The following is a 20,000-nucleotide window of genomic DNA, read 5'->3' as shown; positions in this document are numbered from 1 at the left end:
AACACTGTCCCCGTCTTCCTCCTTCACTTGCGTCCCCTTGCCCTTTGACCTTCTGGCGCTTGGGCACCACCCACTTCCTGCGCGTGAGCAGTTCCTTCAGGACCTTCAGCTTGAGCTCCACCGTGGAGAACAGCTTCACCACGTCCTTCTCGTGCGCGGGTACGTCGACGTGCTTCAGCTTGTCGGCCAGCCGCTCCGTGACGGCATGCGCCGTGGCCAGCTCGTAGCGCTGCTTCGCGTCCCACAGGCTCCTCAGCGGGCCCTCCTCGGCCTGCCGCTCGCGGGCGCGTCTCTCCTCCTCGCCGCTCTTTGAGGGCCTGGAAAGCCGCGTCAAAGCGCTGCTCCTTCACCTCCTCTGTGATATTCAGGGCCTGGAAGGCTGCGTCCACGTGTTGCTTTGCCTCCTCGCGCTCCTCGGAGAGCGTCTCTTCTTCCGGCTGCCTGGAGCTCCCTTCTCTCCGTGGCCTCCTCCTCCTCCGTGGACAGAAGGGCGTCTTCGTTCATCAGTTGCAGTTTGCTGTTCTGCTCGACGCTGAATCGGGTGCCGTCGTCATCGTAGGCACTCCGGAAGTTTAACGTTTAACTCCATTTCAGCTACTCTGTCATCCAGAAGATGACGTGCTTCAGGCCGTTCCAGCTGTGTGCTCAATGTTCTGTGTCATACTTTATTTGTTTTTATTATGTTTTATGTTTTGTAAAGCGACCTTGAGTACACGGGATGGCTTTTCTTAAATGAGAACACACACTGAACATGGAAACGTAGCTGAATGATTGATAGTAAACACTTTACATACCGTGTGATCCCTTACGAGGTTTTGACACCAGCCTTGCCCAAATATGGAAATTAGTTATTGGACAATGTAAGAACAACCTACCCGTTCTACCTGGAGTGCTGGAGTCTTTTTGACCCTTTACTCCAAGTCTGTTTGCCGAAAATAGCCAATCAAGCTTGTAGATGTTAATATTAGGGGAGACGTTGTAAATAGAGGGACTGTTATGGCTTGAGCCCTTCTTATCGCTGCTTGCAGCTATATGTGACCAGATTTGACTGAGAGACTGCCATCGCGCAAATTCCAGCTTTTCACCATAGGAGAACAACCTTTTTTTTATGAGTTTCTAGCACAAACAGACTCTTCACATATTAAAGCATGTCTGATATAAGGGCCGATTCATACTCCTATTTTAGAGCCGAATAAAAGTCGGTTCGGCGCTGTAGAGCCTACAATTTGACGTCATTTGAGGTTCGGGGGGGCGGGTACCGTCCTAAAGTCGGCTCTTCGGTGCTACTGAAAATTTCTGACGAGCCGAAATCATTCCGGCACTACAGCGCCGAAACAGCGGTAAAATAGGAGTATGAATCGGCCCTAAGTGTCAGAGCTGAAATGTAAATTATGAAATAAATGCTTAAACATGTAGCTAGGTGTAATGTTAGAGACCACAGAAGTGAACCTTTCAAGCCTGTTTTCTCAACTCGTTGTTTTCTGCAAGACATTACTCTATAAGCCATAACTCCAAAACTGGTGGGTCAAACTGAACAACCAATTTGTCAATTTGAAGCTATGATTCCCTGCTTTCATAATATGACATGAAAAAACGAAAATTAAAAAACAATCCAATGGGAGTCGAGTCTCTCAGTCAAATTTAGTCACATATTATTATTCAGTTTTTTGCTAAACTTTGGCAATATGGTAGATGGTTCTGCCAAACGGTGAGGACGTGAAGCCCACGACCATTGGCCAAAGGGTGGTGCAATAGCACTCAATTGAAAATGCTAACTTTTAACAGGCATACCTCATGAACCGTTTGACCGTCGGCAATAAATCCTCGATGCGTATCTCCTCATGCCGAATTACTTTCTTTCTCTGACCTTTAGTTTTCCCACGATTTGAATTGTATGAAAAACTGTTAAATTGGATCCTGGGATTGTTCAAAATGCAAGAAACATTCTACACGTGAACTTTGGACCAATATCTAAAACATTGTGTTTTATTTGTATTTAAGTTAAAAAAGTGAGGGGCGCTAATATATTAAAGTCAAAGTAAAACAAACGCTGCCAACACAAACATTAAACGCCATTAACAATAAAGAGACAATATGACGTAAATGGCACATTATGACTGGCACATTTTCGCTTCATTGTCAATGCGTTTACAAAGCAAACATTGAACTAAAGACAAACATTAAACAGGAGGGGCTGGCACCCCTCAAAAATAAGCTTTTGAACCTATGAATATTGCAGTTTTATGAAAAATCTTTTTCTGCCTAATACATAATAATAATAATAATAAACTTTATTTATATAGCACATTTCATACATAAAATGTAACTCAAAGTGCTTCACATTAAAATAAAATAATATAAAATAAAATAAAAATAACAAGCAGCGGAATGCCAGAAACAAAAGTAGGTCAATCATTACAATACACAGTATATACAATTAGCAAATAAAAATAGCAATACAAAACTAGAACATTAAAAATGGTAAGGAAATTTGTACCAGAACACAAGATAAAACTAAACAAATGCCAAGTTGAAAAAATAAGTTTTCAGCTTGCTCTTAAAAACATCAAGGGAGGTCGCCCTTTTAAGGTGCAGTGGTAGGGTGTTCCACAACTTGGGGCCATAGACCCAGAAAGCGGCCTCACCGGTGTTCTTGTGTTGAGCTTTGGGTAATTTTAATAGAAGAGTGGATGAAGATCTGAGTGTTCTAGTGGGAACATAAACATTTATGGAATCCTTAATGTATGAGGGTGTTAGGTTATTAAGTGCTTTATATACAAATAAAAGTGCTTTAAAATCTATTCTAAATGCTACTGGTAACCAATGTAATGTTGACAGGACTGGACTAATGTGATCTCTTCTTCTGGTGTTTGTTAGTATTCTAGCTGCCGCATTCTGGATTATTTGTAATTTTTTTATAGATTTTTTGGGTAGTCCTGTAAAAAGGGAGTTACAATAGTCTAGTCGGCTGGTAATAAAAGCATGTACAAGTACTTCTGCATCTCTTTGATTTAAAAATGGTCTTATTTTAGCCATGTTTCTTAGGTGAAAAAAGGCTGTTCTTGTGACTTTACTAAAATGAGAGTTAAAATTTAGGTCGGAGTCTAAAGTCACACCCAGGTCTGTGACCTCTGTTTTGACATGTCTAGCCAGGGATCCAAGCATTAGCTTGACCTTTTCTCTCTCAGACTGGGGACCAGTGAGAAGGATCTCAGTTTTTCCTTCATTAAGTTTTAGAAAGTTACTACACATCCAAAGATGGATGTCATTGAGACAGGAAGTGAGCTCACTCAGGGCATTGGGGTTGTCTGGTGAGACAGATATGTGTAGCTGGGTGTCATCTGCATAGCAGTGGTAATTGACATTATGGCGTCTAATGATGTGACCAAGTGGCAGCACATATAAGGAGAAGAGGATGGGTCCTAAGATACTTCCTTGAGGAATCCCATACTCTATCTCGACTGGTTCTGATACGGAGTCACCTAGAGAGACAGAGAATCGTCGTTCAGCTAGGTATGAGCGGAACCATTGTAGGACACTACCAGAAAGACCTACCCATTTTTCGAGTCTGTCAATTAAAATGCAGTGATCAATAGTGTCAAATGCAGCACTCAAATCTAGGAGGATGAGGATAGACACTTTATTCTTATCACTTGCCATTCTGAGGTCACTGACTACTTTTAGTAGTGCTGTCTCTGTACTGTGCTGGGATCGGAAACCTGATTGAAATTTATCTAAAATGTTATTTTTGTTGAGATGAGTGAGAAGTTGATTAAAAACTGTCTTTTCAAGGAGTTTACTGAGGAAGGGGAGGTTGGATATGGGTCTGTAATTGTGTAGATCAGTGCTATCCAGATTGGGCTTCTTAAGCAGGGGTTTTACCAGGGCCATTTTAAAGGAATTGGGGAATATACCTGACTGGATGGAAGAGTTTATTATAATAGTTGTATCCTGGGAAAGACAGTGGGAGGTAGTTTTGAAAAGTTTGGTTGGGATGGGATCAAGGGCACAAGTGGATGGCTTCATTTTTCCTATCAAGGTGCTGACATAGTCGATACTGACCGGCTCGAACGAGGCCATCATGGAGGATGGCGCCTGACCAGGGAAATCCCAGTGAGTAACTAAGGGGGAGTTAGAGGTCAAATTAGAAATAGGATTAATAATTTCAGCCCTGATATTAACAATCTTATCCCTAAAAAAGAGAGCAAAATCATTACATTTCAGGGCAAGTGCTTGATCATTCAAAACTGTAGCAGGTCTAGAGTTTAACCCATTTAGGCCTAAGGCCGATTCTAAAAACGCCTCTAAATCCTGACCTAAGGTTTCTGAAAAACTTCAAATATTTATATAGCAGCATCAAAAAAAATACATTTTTGAATACTGTACATACTGTACAGAACCCAAATATGGGTGCCCGGCCTGAGGGGGTAAGATACCAATAGGAGTGCCCGCCCAGAATGGGTTAAAAGAGTATTGATGGTGGAAAATAGGACTTTATGATTTCTTTGGTTATCATTAATTATGTTTGAGAAATGGGTTTGTCTCGCCTTTCTGAGAGCAGTGTTATAGTTATGTAAGTGAGAATTAAAAATTTCCAGATGGACATCTAGCTTATTTTTCCTCCATTTTCGCTCAGCTTTGCGGCAGTTTCTTTTTAGCTGACAGAGGGCGGCATTATTCCATGGTGTTCTATGGCTTTTATACCTTTTCTTGATTTGTAAAGGAGCCACTGTATCTAGGGAGTATCTCAATTTGTCATTGAATTCATCTACAAGGTTATCAACTGAGGTCATGGTAGATGGAGTAGTAGTGCTCATTAAATCTGAGAATTTTGCTATTGCTGCCTCATCAAGATTTCTCTTTTTTAGTACAGTTTCCGAGCGATCTCTTGGTGTTAGAAAAGTAGTATTAAAAAATATACAGCAATGATCAGAAACAGAAGCAGGAATTTCAGAAATGTCTGAGATATTAATATCCATACCCTTTGTGAAGACCAGATCTAACGTGTTTCCGTGCTTATGGGTACTGCCAGTTACATGTTGGACAAGGTCAAAGCTTGCCGTGAGGTCCATGAATTCCATTGCTCTAGAGTTAGCACAGTTATTAATATGAAAATTCAGATCACCAATTAAGATGAGTCTGTCATAGCTGGTGAGGAGAATGGACATAAAGTCAGAAAAATCAGATAAAAAATTAGCCTCATAGTTAGGTGGACGATAAATGGTAACAGTAAGTACCGACTGCTGCGCATTTATGAGTGTTGCCAGATATTCAAAAGTAGGGAAATCCCCAAAAGTGCATTTAGTGCAGGTGAACTCATTAGAGAAAACTGTAGCAATTCCACCTCCTTTTCTCTCCTGTCTAATGGAATATAGGAAATTGTAATTTGGTGGGGAAACCTCTAGCAGTGTGGCTGGAGCAGTGGATGACAGCCAACATTCAGTTAAAAACAAAAAGCTTAGGCCATGATTAGAGATCAAATCATTAACATAAGAAATCTTCTTGTCATTTAGCGATCTTATATTCAAAAGTGCGAAGTACAATACTTTAGATGTGGTAGGAATAGGGACAGTCACGACAGGTTGGGTCGGAATGGAGATCAAATTAGAGGCTATTGGATTGTTGGAGTTGGATGTCCAGGATAATGTCTAACAGAAATTATGGCAGGAATGTGGTAGGTACTAGTGGAGGATGATATAGAGGATATATAAACAGTTGTAACGGGGTCGAAAAGAACAGGAATATGAGTTGGGATAGGGGAGCGGATGACAGGGGAGTGAGTTGTACTACTTTCACTGCGTCAAAGGGGATTTGCTTTAAAAGCGATGCAGTGAATGAAATTTGCAATTAGCTGCTTAGTGCCTTTCAGGTTCAGATGCAGACCATCTTTTTTTAAAAGGAACTGCTTCAACCAGAAGTGGTCGAAGTTGCTAATATAATTAAAGCCAGCAGCCAGACAGAAATTTTCCAACCACTGATGAAGATTAAAAACACGGCTGAAATGTTCGCTACTCTTAGAGAGGCTAGGGAAAGGACCAGATATAATGCAATGCTTTCCCAGGCTCTCAACTGTGAGACACAGGGTTTCCAGGTCTGTATGGAGTTTGGCTGAGTTTCTGGCCATAACATCATTTGTCCCAGTGTGGATGATGATAGTGTGAACAGAGGGGTGACAGTCCAAGAGTATAGGGATGAGTTCAATAAAGTTGCCAACCTTCCCACCGCTTAGACAGTAAGTAATGGCGCATGGCAGTCTGGCAAATCTAACAAGAGAATCGCCAAGTATCAGTAGTTCTGGCACGGGGCTGTTCCCATCGGTGTAGACTGACAGCTTGGGGGGGAGGGGGGAGAGAACATGTGCATTTGTTGACATCCGGCCCGGGGGTGGGGCAGTGGTGGTCATGTCAACATTGGTTTCAGCATACATGCAGAGTCACATGTTTATGAAACTTTACAGTATGGTAGAAGCATGGTCATGCCAAATAGCACTGAAACCGATCTTACTCCATTATTGGCCAAAGGGGGGGCGCTATAGCAATCGTTTGAAAACAGCCATAAAAATCATGCCCCGTTTGGACAAAACTTGTTCACGCCCGACAAAGCCACCGAATGCACAGCAGTCGATTGGAACCCACAACCTCTTCCTCCAGGAAGTGATGCAATCATGTGTGAACAGGAAGTGATGCAATCATGTGTGAACAGGAAGTGATGCAATCATGTGTGAACAGGAAGTGATGCCATGTGTGAACAGGAAGTGATGTCATGTGTGAACAGGAAGTGAAGTTGTGTGTGTGGTTTTTTTTCAGCGTTCCCCGAGGACCCGGTGGTTCGGGGTCACGAGCTCTTGGAGGCGGGACAGGAAGCCACGCTGCGCTGCGCTGTCAATCACCTGTACCCCGGCGAGCTGGCCACGTTCCATTGGCTGAGGGGAGGAGGACACGCGCCGCTGCTCAGCCAATCGGGAGAGGCGGTGGGCGGGGACAACGCCGTGGGCTCCGCCTACACCTTCACACCCGGCAGGGAGGACGCAGGAAGTGACATCACGTGCCGCGTGACCCTTGACCTCAAAGGCGTTCCTGCCGCGGAGCGGACAAGGGAAACGACGGTTACCATGACAATCAAATGTACGTACGTTACCATGACGATCAAATGTACGTACGTGTTCTCAATATGGGGTCCGGGTTACCCAACGGGCATTTGAATGTAAGCTTTCTAGGTCTGTAACTTTGGGAGTGATTGATTGATTACTTTATTAGACAGAAATGTAAACTGCTCAGATGTACAGTTTCTGTGAGCTTCTATAGAGGATATGCGACTATGCGCATGCATAAAGAGAGTGGCAAATTGAGTGTCAAAGTGAGTTTAACGTTGTTTAATGCAATTAATCAGATAGGACTTTTCTGTGTGGATGTATGGGTTTTCTGATAGGACATTTTCTGTGTGGATGTATGGGCTGTCAATCAGATACGACCTTTCTGTTTGGATGTATGGGCTGTCAATCAGATAGGACCTTACTGTGTGGATGTATGGGCTGTCAATCAGATAGGACCTTTCTGTGTGGATGTATGGGCTGTCAATCAGATAGGACCTTTCTGTTTGGATGTATGGACTGTTAAGACCAGAAAGTAGTTTTTTGCCACTCCTGCATAACTTCCCGGTATGATGATTATGTCACATGCATACCATCTATATATCTGCTAATAGCCAACGCTAACATCTAATATGGCACGGATGCTGTCCCAGTTTTCATGGCTTAAACATAGATTTGTTATCACCTAATCAGATGGCACAGAATTATCTCTTTGTCACCCAATGTTGCCAGAGTCCGATCATGTCTCTCTCAGGCTGACACAGAAAGGCTTGGTTTTATCACTAGAATGCTTGATGACTGTAAAGCTCTCCTGTCAGCTCAAACAAGCAGAAACTAGCAGAGTGTTTGTTACAAATGATCCAGAACGCATAGTTAAAAAAAAAAAAATGTACATTTAAAAACTGTGTTTAAACTGTTTAAAACTGGTGACTATAATCTAGCATCTAAGTAGTCAACTATACCAACAAGGTAAACTAGTGGATTTACTAGTCAACTAGTTGAATAGTCGACTAGTTGCTGAAAGCCCACGCATGCACGCACGCACGCACACGGGTGTAGGTCTTTTTTCCGACAGCATATTGATCCGAAACCTCAAACCTAACCTAACCCTAACCGCAAGCACGGGAGCAACGCATGTCGGACCATCGCTTTTTCGCATCACAGCGAATGTCCCCCAGCTGCGGATCGGATCGTTGCCCCGTCGGCTAGAATGCTGTCGGAAAAAAGGCCGCCTCCCACTCAAACAACACACACACACACACACACACACCGTGTCCCTGCAATTAGTTAGGGAAAATTTGCGAAATGTGTGGCAAATCTGCAAAAAAGAATGCTTACCACTAGCTTTCTTCACAAATGTGTTCATGAAGGTGTCTACAATCACATATAGATTTGTTCCATCCCAACTCCCTTGGGAAACCTTGTGACAGCTGCTGAAAGGTGGGGTACCATTATTAACCAATATAAGGCAAAATTCCCAAAATGTCATTATGCTTTCAGTAGCATGTGACATGTCAAACTAGGGGGTTTTCATGATGCTGAATCCATTCCAAGCATTCATTTTGGACGGAAATACTCCTTGAGCTAAATTTGGCCATAGCCACTTGCCCTAATGTGCCCAAATGTGCTGACCTCATCACATTTGTGATGACGGCTATGGGCATTTTTAGGCAAATGGATTCATAATTATGAAAACTCCTTAGTTTGAAAGGTCACATGCTACTAAATTTCGAAAATGTTGCCTTATATTGGTTAACTAGAATTTCGCCCGGCTTCGCCGGGCTCATCCCAGTGTCGTTGCAGCGCAATATGGGAAGAAGGAATTTTCAGGAGTTGACAGAGTCCACTTCATGTTTCAGCTGTGTTTTTAAACTCAGTAGTGTGCCCTGCACACGGCGCACACTCGCAATTGCAGCTGGAGGGCGACGCGACACACACACACACACACACACACACACACACAGAGAGCGATGTGTGGATAAATCAGAGATTTGGGAAATGTGTTCTGAATGGGCCAGAATATATGTGTGTAGGCTGCAACAATGATTTCATAAAGTGTAGTTTAATGAGTAGTAGCCTATTTTTTTTTTGAGCACGCAGCACCTCTCTCTCTCGACGTCTCTCTCTCTCTCTCTCTCTCTCTCTCTCTCTCTCTCGTGTGTGTGCACTGCTGCGCAATGTCACAGACACAGACGCGAGGCAAAATATAACACTTTCCCTCTCTATCTGTGACTGTGATCAGCTCCTCACACACATAACTCCTCTCTCGTTCATGCACGCCTGCTCAAATTAGCAGCAACACAAAGATGAGTAGTAGCCTATTTTTTTTTTGAGCACGCAGCACCTCTCTCTGTCGACGTCTCTCTCTCTCTCTCTCTCTCTCTCTCTCTCGTGTGTGTGCACTGCTGCGCAATGTCACAGACACAGACGCGATCAATAATATATAGCAGAAATAATAGGCAAAATATAACACTTTCCCTCTCTATCTGTGACTGTGATCAGCTCCTCACACACATAACTCCTCTCTCGTTCATGCACGCCTGCTCAAATTAGCAGCAACTGTTAGCGTAAATGTTTTGTCTCCCCGTTGGGGGGGGGGGGGGGGGGGGGGGGTTCGGTGAGGCCCGGTCGTGCTGTCTCACCCCCCGGTCCGGCCCAATGTTGTTCCGCCACTGGGCTTCACGTGAATAATGTTGTGTGCGCGCGTGCGGAGAAATAGTTATTTAATGAATCGCATGTTGGTGTGTGTGTGTGTGTGTGTGTGTGTGTGGGGGGGGGGGGGGGGGGGGGGGGCAGTTGGCTGTGTGGCGAAAATAGGCAAAGTGATCGGTGTAAGGGTGATATTTTGGCACAATCCGATTAATGACAATGAACAATGTTGATGTAACTAAGGGAATCGTCGAGTCATTTATGTTGTAAATAAAGAGATTTAGATGGAATAAGCGAAATAGCGATCGTATAATTTCTCCTGTTCCTTCTGTCTGTCATCAATGTCCTGCGCGAGATCAGATTCTGTGCTGCGCGAGATGACATTGTCAAGCTAGTGTGGGGGCGGGGCTGGTAAGAGACGGCAGTGTTGCCAGGTTTGCGAATTGTAAGCGAGTTGTAGTGTGTGCAAGTAGCCTGGTTAAAAGGCCTTGTTTCTGCCGCTGTTGGGGCAACAGAACATGTCGACCAGTTTCTGTCAACCGCTTTTGGCCCCGTGACCAACTTGACAAATGTTAAATTAGATAATAGTACCCTATATCTTTCAGCAGCTTTCACAAGGTTTCCCAAGGGAATAGGCCTATCTCACAGCCCTTCCCCGCCCCCTTTTCTGAGCTAGTGGTGTTCACGTGACGTCACACCATAGACATTACATAAAATACCTACATTCAGAAGCCATAAACTACGCTTTTTCTGAAGGTCCATGTACTGTAGCTCTGGAGGTAGGACATCCCTACCTAGGTAGGACATCCCTACCTGCTTTCTCTGCACCATTTAAGGACGTTTCCAAATGTTAAAATGTAAAAGACCAATATTATTATGAAGAAAACAAGATGGTAAGACAGCTAAAACAAATAGAATATAGTTTACCTTCAGAAAAAGTGTTGTTTATGGCTTCTGAATGTAGGTCTTTTAACATGTAATGTCATGGAGTGACGTCACGTCACGTCAACACCACTAGGCCTGGAAAGGGGGGCGGGGAATGGCTGTGAGATAGGCCTATTGGGTTGGAACAAAATGCATATGTGATTGTAGACACCTTTATGAACACATCTGTGAAGAAAGCTAGTGGTAAGCATTTTCTTCCAGCTTTGTGTGTTTGTGTGTACCACATTTGAGATGATTTGATTGGTTGAGCTCGGATGATGTATGACGATAAGAGCGCCCCTCACTTCACACACGTGTGATGTTCTAATGCCCCGTTCACAACAAGGAAGCTAGAAAAAAAAAGCGAAGCTAAGATTATTTCGACGCAGCTTTTTTAAAAGAAAGTGGGCGTGTACAAGGTAGCTGTCAGTCAAGCGGCCTGGACTGACAGCGCAGTGCACACGACCGAATGAGCGCGCTGGGGACTCGGGGAGCCGGGGAGGGGATGAGCCCTCCCCGAGTCCCCTATTCCCGGGGAAAGTTTAGGGATAAAGACAGGGGGTCCGTCCGACACGAAAACCGGTTTTAACTATATTGTTTAGTTCTTTGTCTATAGACTATCTATATCTGCTAATTTATGAACCGTGTGTGTGTGTGTTTAGTCCACGGTCAGCATCAGCAACGGGGTTCAGTTGTTCACCTATACATATACAGCCCTTATTTAAAAATGAAATAATTTTATTCGGTCTCGGTGCGGTCAGCTTTTGCAGAGGGTTTCTGCTCTTGTCAAATGAGCTAAACTCCGCCTCCTCAAACCACGCTGTGCTCTGATTGGCTAGAAGCAGCCTCTAAAAGCTAAAGCCAGAAAGTTAAGTTTTGAGGAGAAAAAAAGCACGCTAAACAAAAAAAAGCTGAAGCAAGAAGCTGCTGCTTCTAGCTTCTAGCTTCCTTGGTGTGAACGGGGCTTTAGATCATTTTACTGGTTTTTGAGAGTTGAGAGTTTTTTTTTAATTTCCTGAAAAATGAACATTTTGGAGTTATGAGGTTCCCTCCCGACAGCAGAGATATGCAACTTATTGGTGTTACTCTATAAATAAAGTCGGGCCAATCAATGACACACTAATGTGTAATGAAGGTTCCGTTGTGTTTTTCAGATTCTCCAGAGATCGTGTCCATCTCAGACTCGGTCCGTGTCAGGGTCGGCTCTACGGTCACTCTGTCCTGTGAGGCTACGGGCAGTCCAGAACCACTGGTCCACTGGAGCTTCATAGACACCGCTGGTTGGACCGTACCGCTCGTACCGCCGGTTCGAACCCCCGACCTGACGCTGGGCGATGTGGGCGTGGCCGAGGAAGGAGTCTACGTCTGCCACGCCTCCAACCTGGCAGGCAACCAATCGGCTAACGTCACCGTCACAGTGCTGGGTGATTATTATCAAAACATCGTCTCTCTCTCTCTCTCTGCGTGTGTGTGTGTGTGTGTGTGTGTGTGTGTGTGTGTGTGTGTGTGTGTGTGTGTGCATGTGTGTGCGCGTGCGTGGGTGCGTGCTCGTGCGTGCGGTGGAATGTTTCTGTAGTATCACGTTTCTAAGACAACTATTCCACAATCTAGTCTCACGTAGCCAGACAACAGTCTATTCCACAATCTCTGAATGATACAGTATATAGTAGTGAGGCGCGGGCCGGCCTGTTGCCCGCAGGTCGTGGAGGCAACAGTCTGGCCAGAGCCATCTAATAGAAGAGTTACGATATAGAGGGGGCGGAAACCGAGCGCTCGGGCGCTGTTCATGCAGCCCTGAACTGAGACAAGCTGGAGTTGGAAATACATTGTTTTCAACGAGGGCGGCGCATATATGGGCTATTTTAAGCATGTGTGCAACATGACAACTATTTTAAAGTATTGTACAGTAACAACTCAAGTCTCTTTAATGTTTATGTTGTACTATTACTACAAAACAATCTAAAATAAAGGGATTTAAGATCATTAAAGCTGGGCTGTTGCCTGAGTCCAATGTATTTCTGCCTACTGGCATTGGTACATATATTCATCACGTCATATGCTCATATGTCTATAGATCTATGTGTATATGTCTATATGTACGGTACAGTCCTATTCGTCTGTGCCTCAATCTCAAAATGACATTGATGGGTACCTATGGGTATTTATGTTAGACACACCCACAGACACACCCCCAGATTCTCAGCCACACCCACAGGTTTATTTTAATATGTGGAGTGGCTATTCAACCACCAGGTGGAGTCGGCCCATGATGAGCAGAGCTGCATGCACTGAGTCTTAATATGTAGCTTCTAGCAATATGCAGTAAATTTGTACTGTAAACTAAAGTATCAATACTGTAATATTGAAATACATTGAAATACATACTGTTACAAGTCATATTTATTTGAGTAAGCGGTTAGGGTCCATTTGGTTCCATTTCTACACTCTAAAGTTAAATTATCATTGATGTTACAATATAAATATTGGGGGTCCCAGAGATATAAATGCCATTAAATGGGGGTCCATACTCCATAGACTAATGCATGTCAAACTGGGGGTCCTTGAAATTAAACGGGTTGAGAGTCACTGCTATAGCTGTAAAAACCTTCTCTTATGGGGGTCCCTGGCATATCTTTTCAAATGGGGGTCCCTGGCATATCTTTTTCAAATGGGGGTCCCTGGCATATCTCTTCAAATGGGGGTCCCTGGCATATCTTTTCAAATGGGGGTCCCTGGCATATCTCTTCAAATGGGGGATTGGGGGTCCCTGGCATATCTCTTCAAATGGGGGTCCCTGGCATATCTCTTCAAATGGGGGGGTCCCTGGCATATCTCCCCAAACGGGGGTCCCAAATGGGGGGTCCCCGGCACATCCCCCCCAAATGGGGGTCCCCGGCACACCTCCCCAAATGGGGGTCCCCGTCACATCTCCCTCGCTCTCTTCCCCCCCCCTCCCCCCCTCTCTCTCTCTCTAAATTCAATTCAAATTTAAAGTTCAAATTCCTTGGTTACCTTTCAATTTGCAATACTTTTTTCCTTTTACACAAGCCTGCCTGCCTGCCTGCCTGTCTGTCTGTGGCCTGCCATGCCCTGCAGCTCACGCACAGGGCTACTGTAGAACGCAGTGGTATAAATATATATATATATATATATATATTAAATATATAGTAAAACGTAAAAGTAAATATACCTTTAAAAACACACATGACAGCACTCATCAAATAACTTTAAAGAGAAAGAAAAGGACAGAGACAGAGCCTCATTTAAAAACAAAATGCTCATTATGCAATGTGAAATGCCACCTAATCCTTTTCCTTGTCTTTATTATGGGCCAACTTGTGAACGCTGCATGCTTTTATTGTGAAGGGTCTCAGTTCTCACAGCCTGCTTATTTCCACGTGCTGAAAATAGCTGATCGACAAGCTCACAACGCGTTGCGTCCGCAACGCGTTGTGAGCTTGTAGATCAGCCATTTTCAGCATGCAAGCATAACACGTGTACGACGAAGAATAAATCACGCATCACTGCGCTTCTGTGAAGGGAGGGAGATATATTTTGTTGGCCGAACGAGGCGATCATGTTTGGACATCTATGGACAGCTATTTTTCGTGGCACATTATGTTTAATCACAACAACGTCACGTTTAGCCTACTTTACCTCCTGGTCGGGACTGTATGTGTCTGCTGTCTACGTGCATATGTGCTCTGCGCGCTCCAGTCTTTCTGGAGGGAGCGAAATGTAGCGTCTTCTGGATGCATCTAAGCATTAACATTTCAATGGCCGAGGGTCGTTAGAGTCTATTGTTCCGTGTTGTAGTTATCGCACGTCTAATGGTTAGACGTGTGACAACAATGACGCAACAATAATAAGCCTGCAGCCCAGTAGCTATAATATTGCTTAAGGGGGAGAGTTAGTGTGCCGCCTGATTTGACAGAAAGTAACACTATAACTTAATTTCAGTCAAATTACGGGGAGCACTTGGACACATCAAGCGGAGCACCAAAGCTCCGCGACACACAGGTTGGGAAACACTGGCATAGATAGTCAGGGTCTGTCTGCCTGCCTGCCAAATTACAATATTTGCCTCTGAGATGTGGAGTAGAAGCAAAAGCACTGGAAATCGGCAATACTTTAGGCTCTTTGGATGCAAGAGAGTATTTTAATTTGTATTTAATTTTACAGTTCATATTACCCCACCCCCCACGGCGCATTCAACACCTTTAGCTGTGTCCCAAACAATGGTTCCTGTTATTCACTTCAAACTGTGCTCTCCTGTGTTTTTTTTCCTGTGTGTTCACTGAGTCTATATCGAGTTAAAGTTTTCCTTAGTTTTGGGTCAGTTACTGTGCTCAAGTATTCTACTAATGTGTATTCCCTGTTTAGAGCTAAATAGCATTCCATTTTGCTCTGGTTTTGAGTAGATCTGTTCCAGTGTGTGAGATAGCTTTCTTTTTGTTTTCTTATGATTTGGTGTAGCAAATTCAGATTTAAGCTCAGTCTTTGAACAATCTGTTCTGAGGACCCCCTGTTTTTTTCATATGCCATCTGAATTAATTAAAAGCAGGCTCTGTACAGTTTTTAGTAGTATTTGACTATCTCTCCCCAGAGTCCCCACAATGTCTAGCCAAACAGGTTATGTTAATTGTATACAGTAGTCAGCCTACTACAGAGGCTACTGAGAGAGAGAGAGAGAGAGAGAGAGAGAGAGAGAGAGAGAGTAATTTCTTTTAGGGTTTTCAGGAAGGAAAAAAACTGATAGGCCTAAATAGGATTAAACCTTATACTTGTTTTATTACTCTTAAACAGATACAGGCTTTGAGAAAGCATATTCAAAGAGCCTAGTGACAATCAGGGGTAAATATAAACTGTTACTGACTTACTCCTGATGACATCACAAAACCATTGAAAAAATCCTATTTTGGCATGCATGGTAAACCTATTAATTTAAGTTTTTATATTTAAATGATATTAAGAAAGTCACTCACCATTCCACAGTGGTGGAAAGTAAGTGCATTTACTTAAGTACTGTACAATTTTGAGGCATTTGTACTTTACTTTAGTATTCATGAATTCCAATACTTCTACTTCTACTCCACTACATCTCAGAGGCAAATACTGTACTTGTACGCCAAAAAAATGCATTAACCACTTCCTCAGTATAGTAGACTATTTGAAAATAGCGGATCTACAAGCTCACAATATGTCGTCATTTGCCACATTATGAGCTTGTAGATCATGCAAAGTAGCCAGTGAGGGATATGGTGTGAAGCTCTTTCCAACACGTGGTGATGATGACAGTAACTCAGGTCGTCTCGTTGAGTGCATTTAAAAATGTTTTATTTTGCTTGCAGGGGTGGATAAGGCATGACATAAACCGGGTATTTAAACTTTAACTTAAACAATACCTCGTGATGCAAAATAAACAAAGGATAACTCAAAACAACTGAAAACAAACAAAACACGCACGGTTGAAAAACGGTGTGGCTTCCCTGTGACGTTTCCCAAAATCCCTCCTGCCGTGCACCTGTGACGCATACAAGTAGGCTGTGCCTGTGATTGACTGAGCCCGCCTCTGCCCAGGTTGTCATAGCAACTTCACAAGAAATGAACCACAAATAAAATCATCAAATTGGCTACAACATAGCCTATAGTGCTGGTTTGCAATAGTAACTAAAGTTTTAAAATCTGTGTTTTGTACTATACAATTGTATGTATAAGTACAGAACAAAGAAGGTTAGTTTTCAACTTTGTTGAAGAGGCTGAGAAATTATGTTTTAGTTTATTTTAAGCCAGTGTAAAATTTTTGTTGTCTAAGACTAGATAGTTTAATTGCCTAGGCAGGCCTAAAGTTCAATGGATTGTTGTGAATTTGCTACTAAAAGTAACACTAAGAGGTGCCTGCATGGTGGGGGTGGGGAAATGTTTTCACACCTCACAGACCGGGCATATAGGGGGGGGGGGGGTTGAGAGAGTGACTGTGAGACCCCAAAGCAGTAACACACACACACACACACACACACACATAATGTGTGTTGTGGAAATGTAGATCTGCTGTTGACAATAAAGGATAAAAAAACTTCCTCTGTCTCTCAGAATCAGAAGCTGTTACATCAGTTTTACAAGTAAAAAAAAAGGAAGGAGATTAAGGCAGGAAATAGAGTTTGAGTGCAATGTAAACGTACATTTTCTCATGCTGATAAAGCTCCTTTGAATTTAATTTAATTTAGATTTTCTGTCTCATTTCAAGTTTTCAAATATATAAAAATATTTTGAAAATAGCAGATCCACAAGCTCACACGCTATTTAAAAATGGCCAAATTGTGTATAGTTGTTAATGTGTATTTTATTTACTTCTACTCCACTACATCTCAGAGGCAAATATTGTATTTGTACGCCACTACATTTATTTGCAAACTTTAGTTAATGTACAGTTAATGTACAGTTAATGTACAGTTAACCCCCAGTCCACAGAACAGGGGGTCCTCAGAACAGGGGGTATGATGTAACTAAATATATAATTATATAAAAAAAGTGGGCAGAAGCGTGTTTACCAAAAGTACAAAAAGTGTTTCATTGCAAACATTTCATCAATAATCATCAACACAATATTCAGATTAAAGAGATATGCCAGGGACCCCCACCCGAAGAGACACGCAGGGACCCCCACCCGAAGAGACACGCCAGGGACCCCCCACCCGAAGAGACACGCCAGGGACCCCCACCCGAAGAGACACGCAGGGATCCCCCACCCGAAGAGACACGCCAGGGACCCCCACCCGAAGAGACACGACAGGGACCCCCACCCGAAGAGACACACCAAGGACCCCCACCCGAAGAGACACGCCAAGGACCCCCCACCCGAAGAGACACGACAGGGACCCCCACCCGAAGAGACACGACAGGGACCCCCACCCGAAGAGACACGCCAAGGACCCCCCACCCGAAGAGACACGACAGGGACCCCCACCCGAAGAGACACGACAGGGACCCCCACCCGAAGAGACACGCCAAGGACCCCCCACCCGAAGAGACACGACAGGGACCCCCACCCGAAGAGACACGCCAGGGACCCCCCCTCCATAGACTAATGGCTATAGCTGTAAAAACCTTCTCTTATGGGGGTCCCTGGCATATCCTCTCAAATGGGGGTCCCTGGCACATCCCCCCAAATGGGGGTCCCCGGCACATCCCCCCAAACGGGGGTCCCTGGCACATCCCTTCAAATTTTCATTAAATTTGCAAGCTGTATAGTTGGGTGGGGGGGTGTACCCCCCACCCGAAGAGACACGACAGGGACCCCCACCCGAAGAGACACGCCAGGGACCCCCCCTCCATACTCCATAGATAGACTAATGCATGTCAAACTGGGGGTCCTTGAAATTAAACGGGTTGAGAGTCACTGCTATAGCTGTAAAAACCTTCTCTTATGGGGTCCCTGGCATATCCTCTCAAATGGGGGGTCCCTGGCACATCCCTTCACATTTTCATTAAATTTGCAAGCTGAATACTGCACTGGCCTCTGTCCTACTGCCCTACTGCCACCTACCTGTCTGTTTATTATATTACACAGTAGGTGAAAAGAAAACTCCCCTTTACGACTAAACCACACCCCATAGAGGGTGTGACTTCCATAGGTACCCAGGTACTTTTAAATACCTAGAGGTAACTATGGGTACTGGGCTGGCATAAACGAATGGAACCCCAACTGTATGTAATTTCTGAGTGATTAGTGGATAATGTGGGTTACTCGGGTGGTTTGATGCGTGTGTCCCTGACACTGAAACATATCATCATTATGTCACCATCGTAAACCAATTATACCCTGCCATTGGTACATAATATTCATCACGTCATGGGACATCCGCTGGAAAACATACCTGCACGGTCTGCTTCCGTATGTCCGGGGCCAGCATATGACGTCATATCATCTACATTCTAAGGGACATTGGTACATATCTTCATCACGTCATTGGACATATGCTTCGTAGCATGACGGAAAACATACCTGCACGCCACGGTCAGCTTTGTGCCAGCATATGACGTCATATCATATGCTGGCCCCGGACATACGCATTGTAGCATCTGACTGATAACATTACTTGCACGCTCTGCTTGCGCAAGTAATAATAATAAAAAAGTAATTATGTTACAGCGCCCCCTGTGAACACATCTCTGTCGGTGCATCCGGAGGAGGGCGATGGAAGGTGACAGCGTCACCTTCACCTGTCAATCATCAGGAAGCTCCTCCCCTGAAGGGCGGAGTCTGGTGCTGAGCCGGCGAATCAGAGGGGTGGAGGAGGAAGAGGAGTCCCGGCAGATCATGGAGCGTCCGATTGGTCGTCCTCCGTGTCCGTCACCCTGTCAGCGGTCAGCATGGAGGACTCAGGAGTTTACCAGTGTGAGGCTGAGAACCAGTATGGATCCCAACTGGTCACCAAGAAGCTCTATGTCAAAGGTAACATTTCAAAACAAACAAAACAAAACAGATTTCTCCTTCTACAGCACGGCCACCCAAGTGTGGAATGCCCTGACATCTTCCTTAAAAAAATGGAAATCACTGGCGTCCTTTAACCCATTTTGGGCAGGAACCCCTTTTTTCAAGCATTATGTTCTACGTTAGCAGATCTAGCAGATCTACAAGCTCATAGCGCAGCACCGAGTGTATATGAGCTTGTAGGTCTGCTGTTTTTGAAAAGTCATGAAAATGTGGCGCAAATATTTGAATATATATTCTTTCAGAGCGAACTTTTTTTTACTCAAATCTTTGCTTCTGCTTGGACCCCTCAGATGGGGGTCGGCGGCCAATTACATAATCTTTGGGGGTCCTTGACATGATAGTTTGAGAACGACTGACAAGGAAACATGGGTTTTTCAGAAAACTGCCAGGATTTAGAAGGCATTTGTAGAATCCGAATCGTCCTCAGGTCGAAATGAGTTAAACAGGGTTGAAAACCCATCTTTCAGCAGGCCTAAAGGGAGAGGAAATGATCGCTCCTCCCTTAGTCAAGTGCCTACCCCCGGCCCACACTACACCTCTTTATGAACCACCTCATTCTTCCCGAACTTATATCTCTTTTTATTATTATTACTATTAATTTAATTTTGTTATTTGCTGTTAACTGAATGGAAACAAGACAGCAAGGACTTTTTCTTTTCTTCTTTTTTCGGTGATAGCCTACCCTTTTTAGTGTTTGACTGTACGATTACATTTGCCTAATAATTAAAGTATTCTATCTATCTATCTATCTATCTATCTATCTATCTATCTATCTATCTATCTATCTATCTATCTATCTATCTATCTATCTATCTATCTATCGGCACCAGAATTCCCTTT

General features: G+C 43.9%; 2 protein-coding genes across 2 annotated transcripts in view; both read left to right on the top strand.

The window, feature by feature from the left end:
- LOC308319917 (vascular cell adhesion protein 1-like) overlaps nucleotides 1–18,968 on the top strand; it is a 22,203-nt gene extending 3,235 nt beyond the window's left edge. Inside the window, exons 3-5 of the mRNA XM_080770149.1 lie at nucleotides 6,807–7,124; nucleotides 11,818–12,087; nucleotides 18,816–18,968. Of these exons, the coding sequence (XP_080626275.1) occupies nucleotides 6,807–7,124; nucleotides 11,818–12,087; nucleotides 18,816–18,871 (644 nt within the window). The 3' untranslated portion in view covers nucleotides 18,872–18,968. The remainder of the gene's footprint in view (nucleotides 1–6,806; nucleotides 7,125–11,817; nucleotides 12,088–18,815) is intronic.
- Nucleotides 18,917–20,000, top strand: part of LOC308320327 (vascular cell adhesion protein 1-like) — a 20,351-nt gene continuing 19,267 nt past the window's right edge. The window contains exon 1 of the mRNA XM_080770640.1: nucleotides 18,917–19,118. Coding sequence (XP_080626766.1) covers nucleotides 19,037–19,118 — 82 coding nt within the window. The 5' untranslated portion in view covers nucleotides 18,917–19,036. The remainder of the gene's footprint in view (nucleotides 19,119–20,000) is intronic.

The sequence above is a fragment of the Protomyctophum bolini genome, assembly GCF_963924005.1.
Source record: "Protomyctophum bolini genome assembly, chromosome: 8".
NCBI classification, from domain to species: domain Eukaryota; kingdom Metazoa; phylum Chordata; class Actinopteri; order Myctophiformes; family Myctophidae; genus Protomyctophum; species Protomyctophum bolini.
Note: the sequence above shows the minus strand (reverse complement) of the source record. Positions and strands in the feature narration are given on the sequence as shown.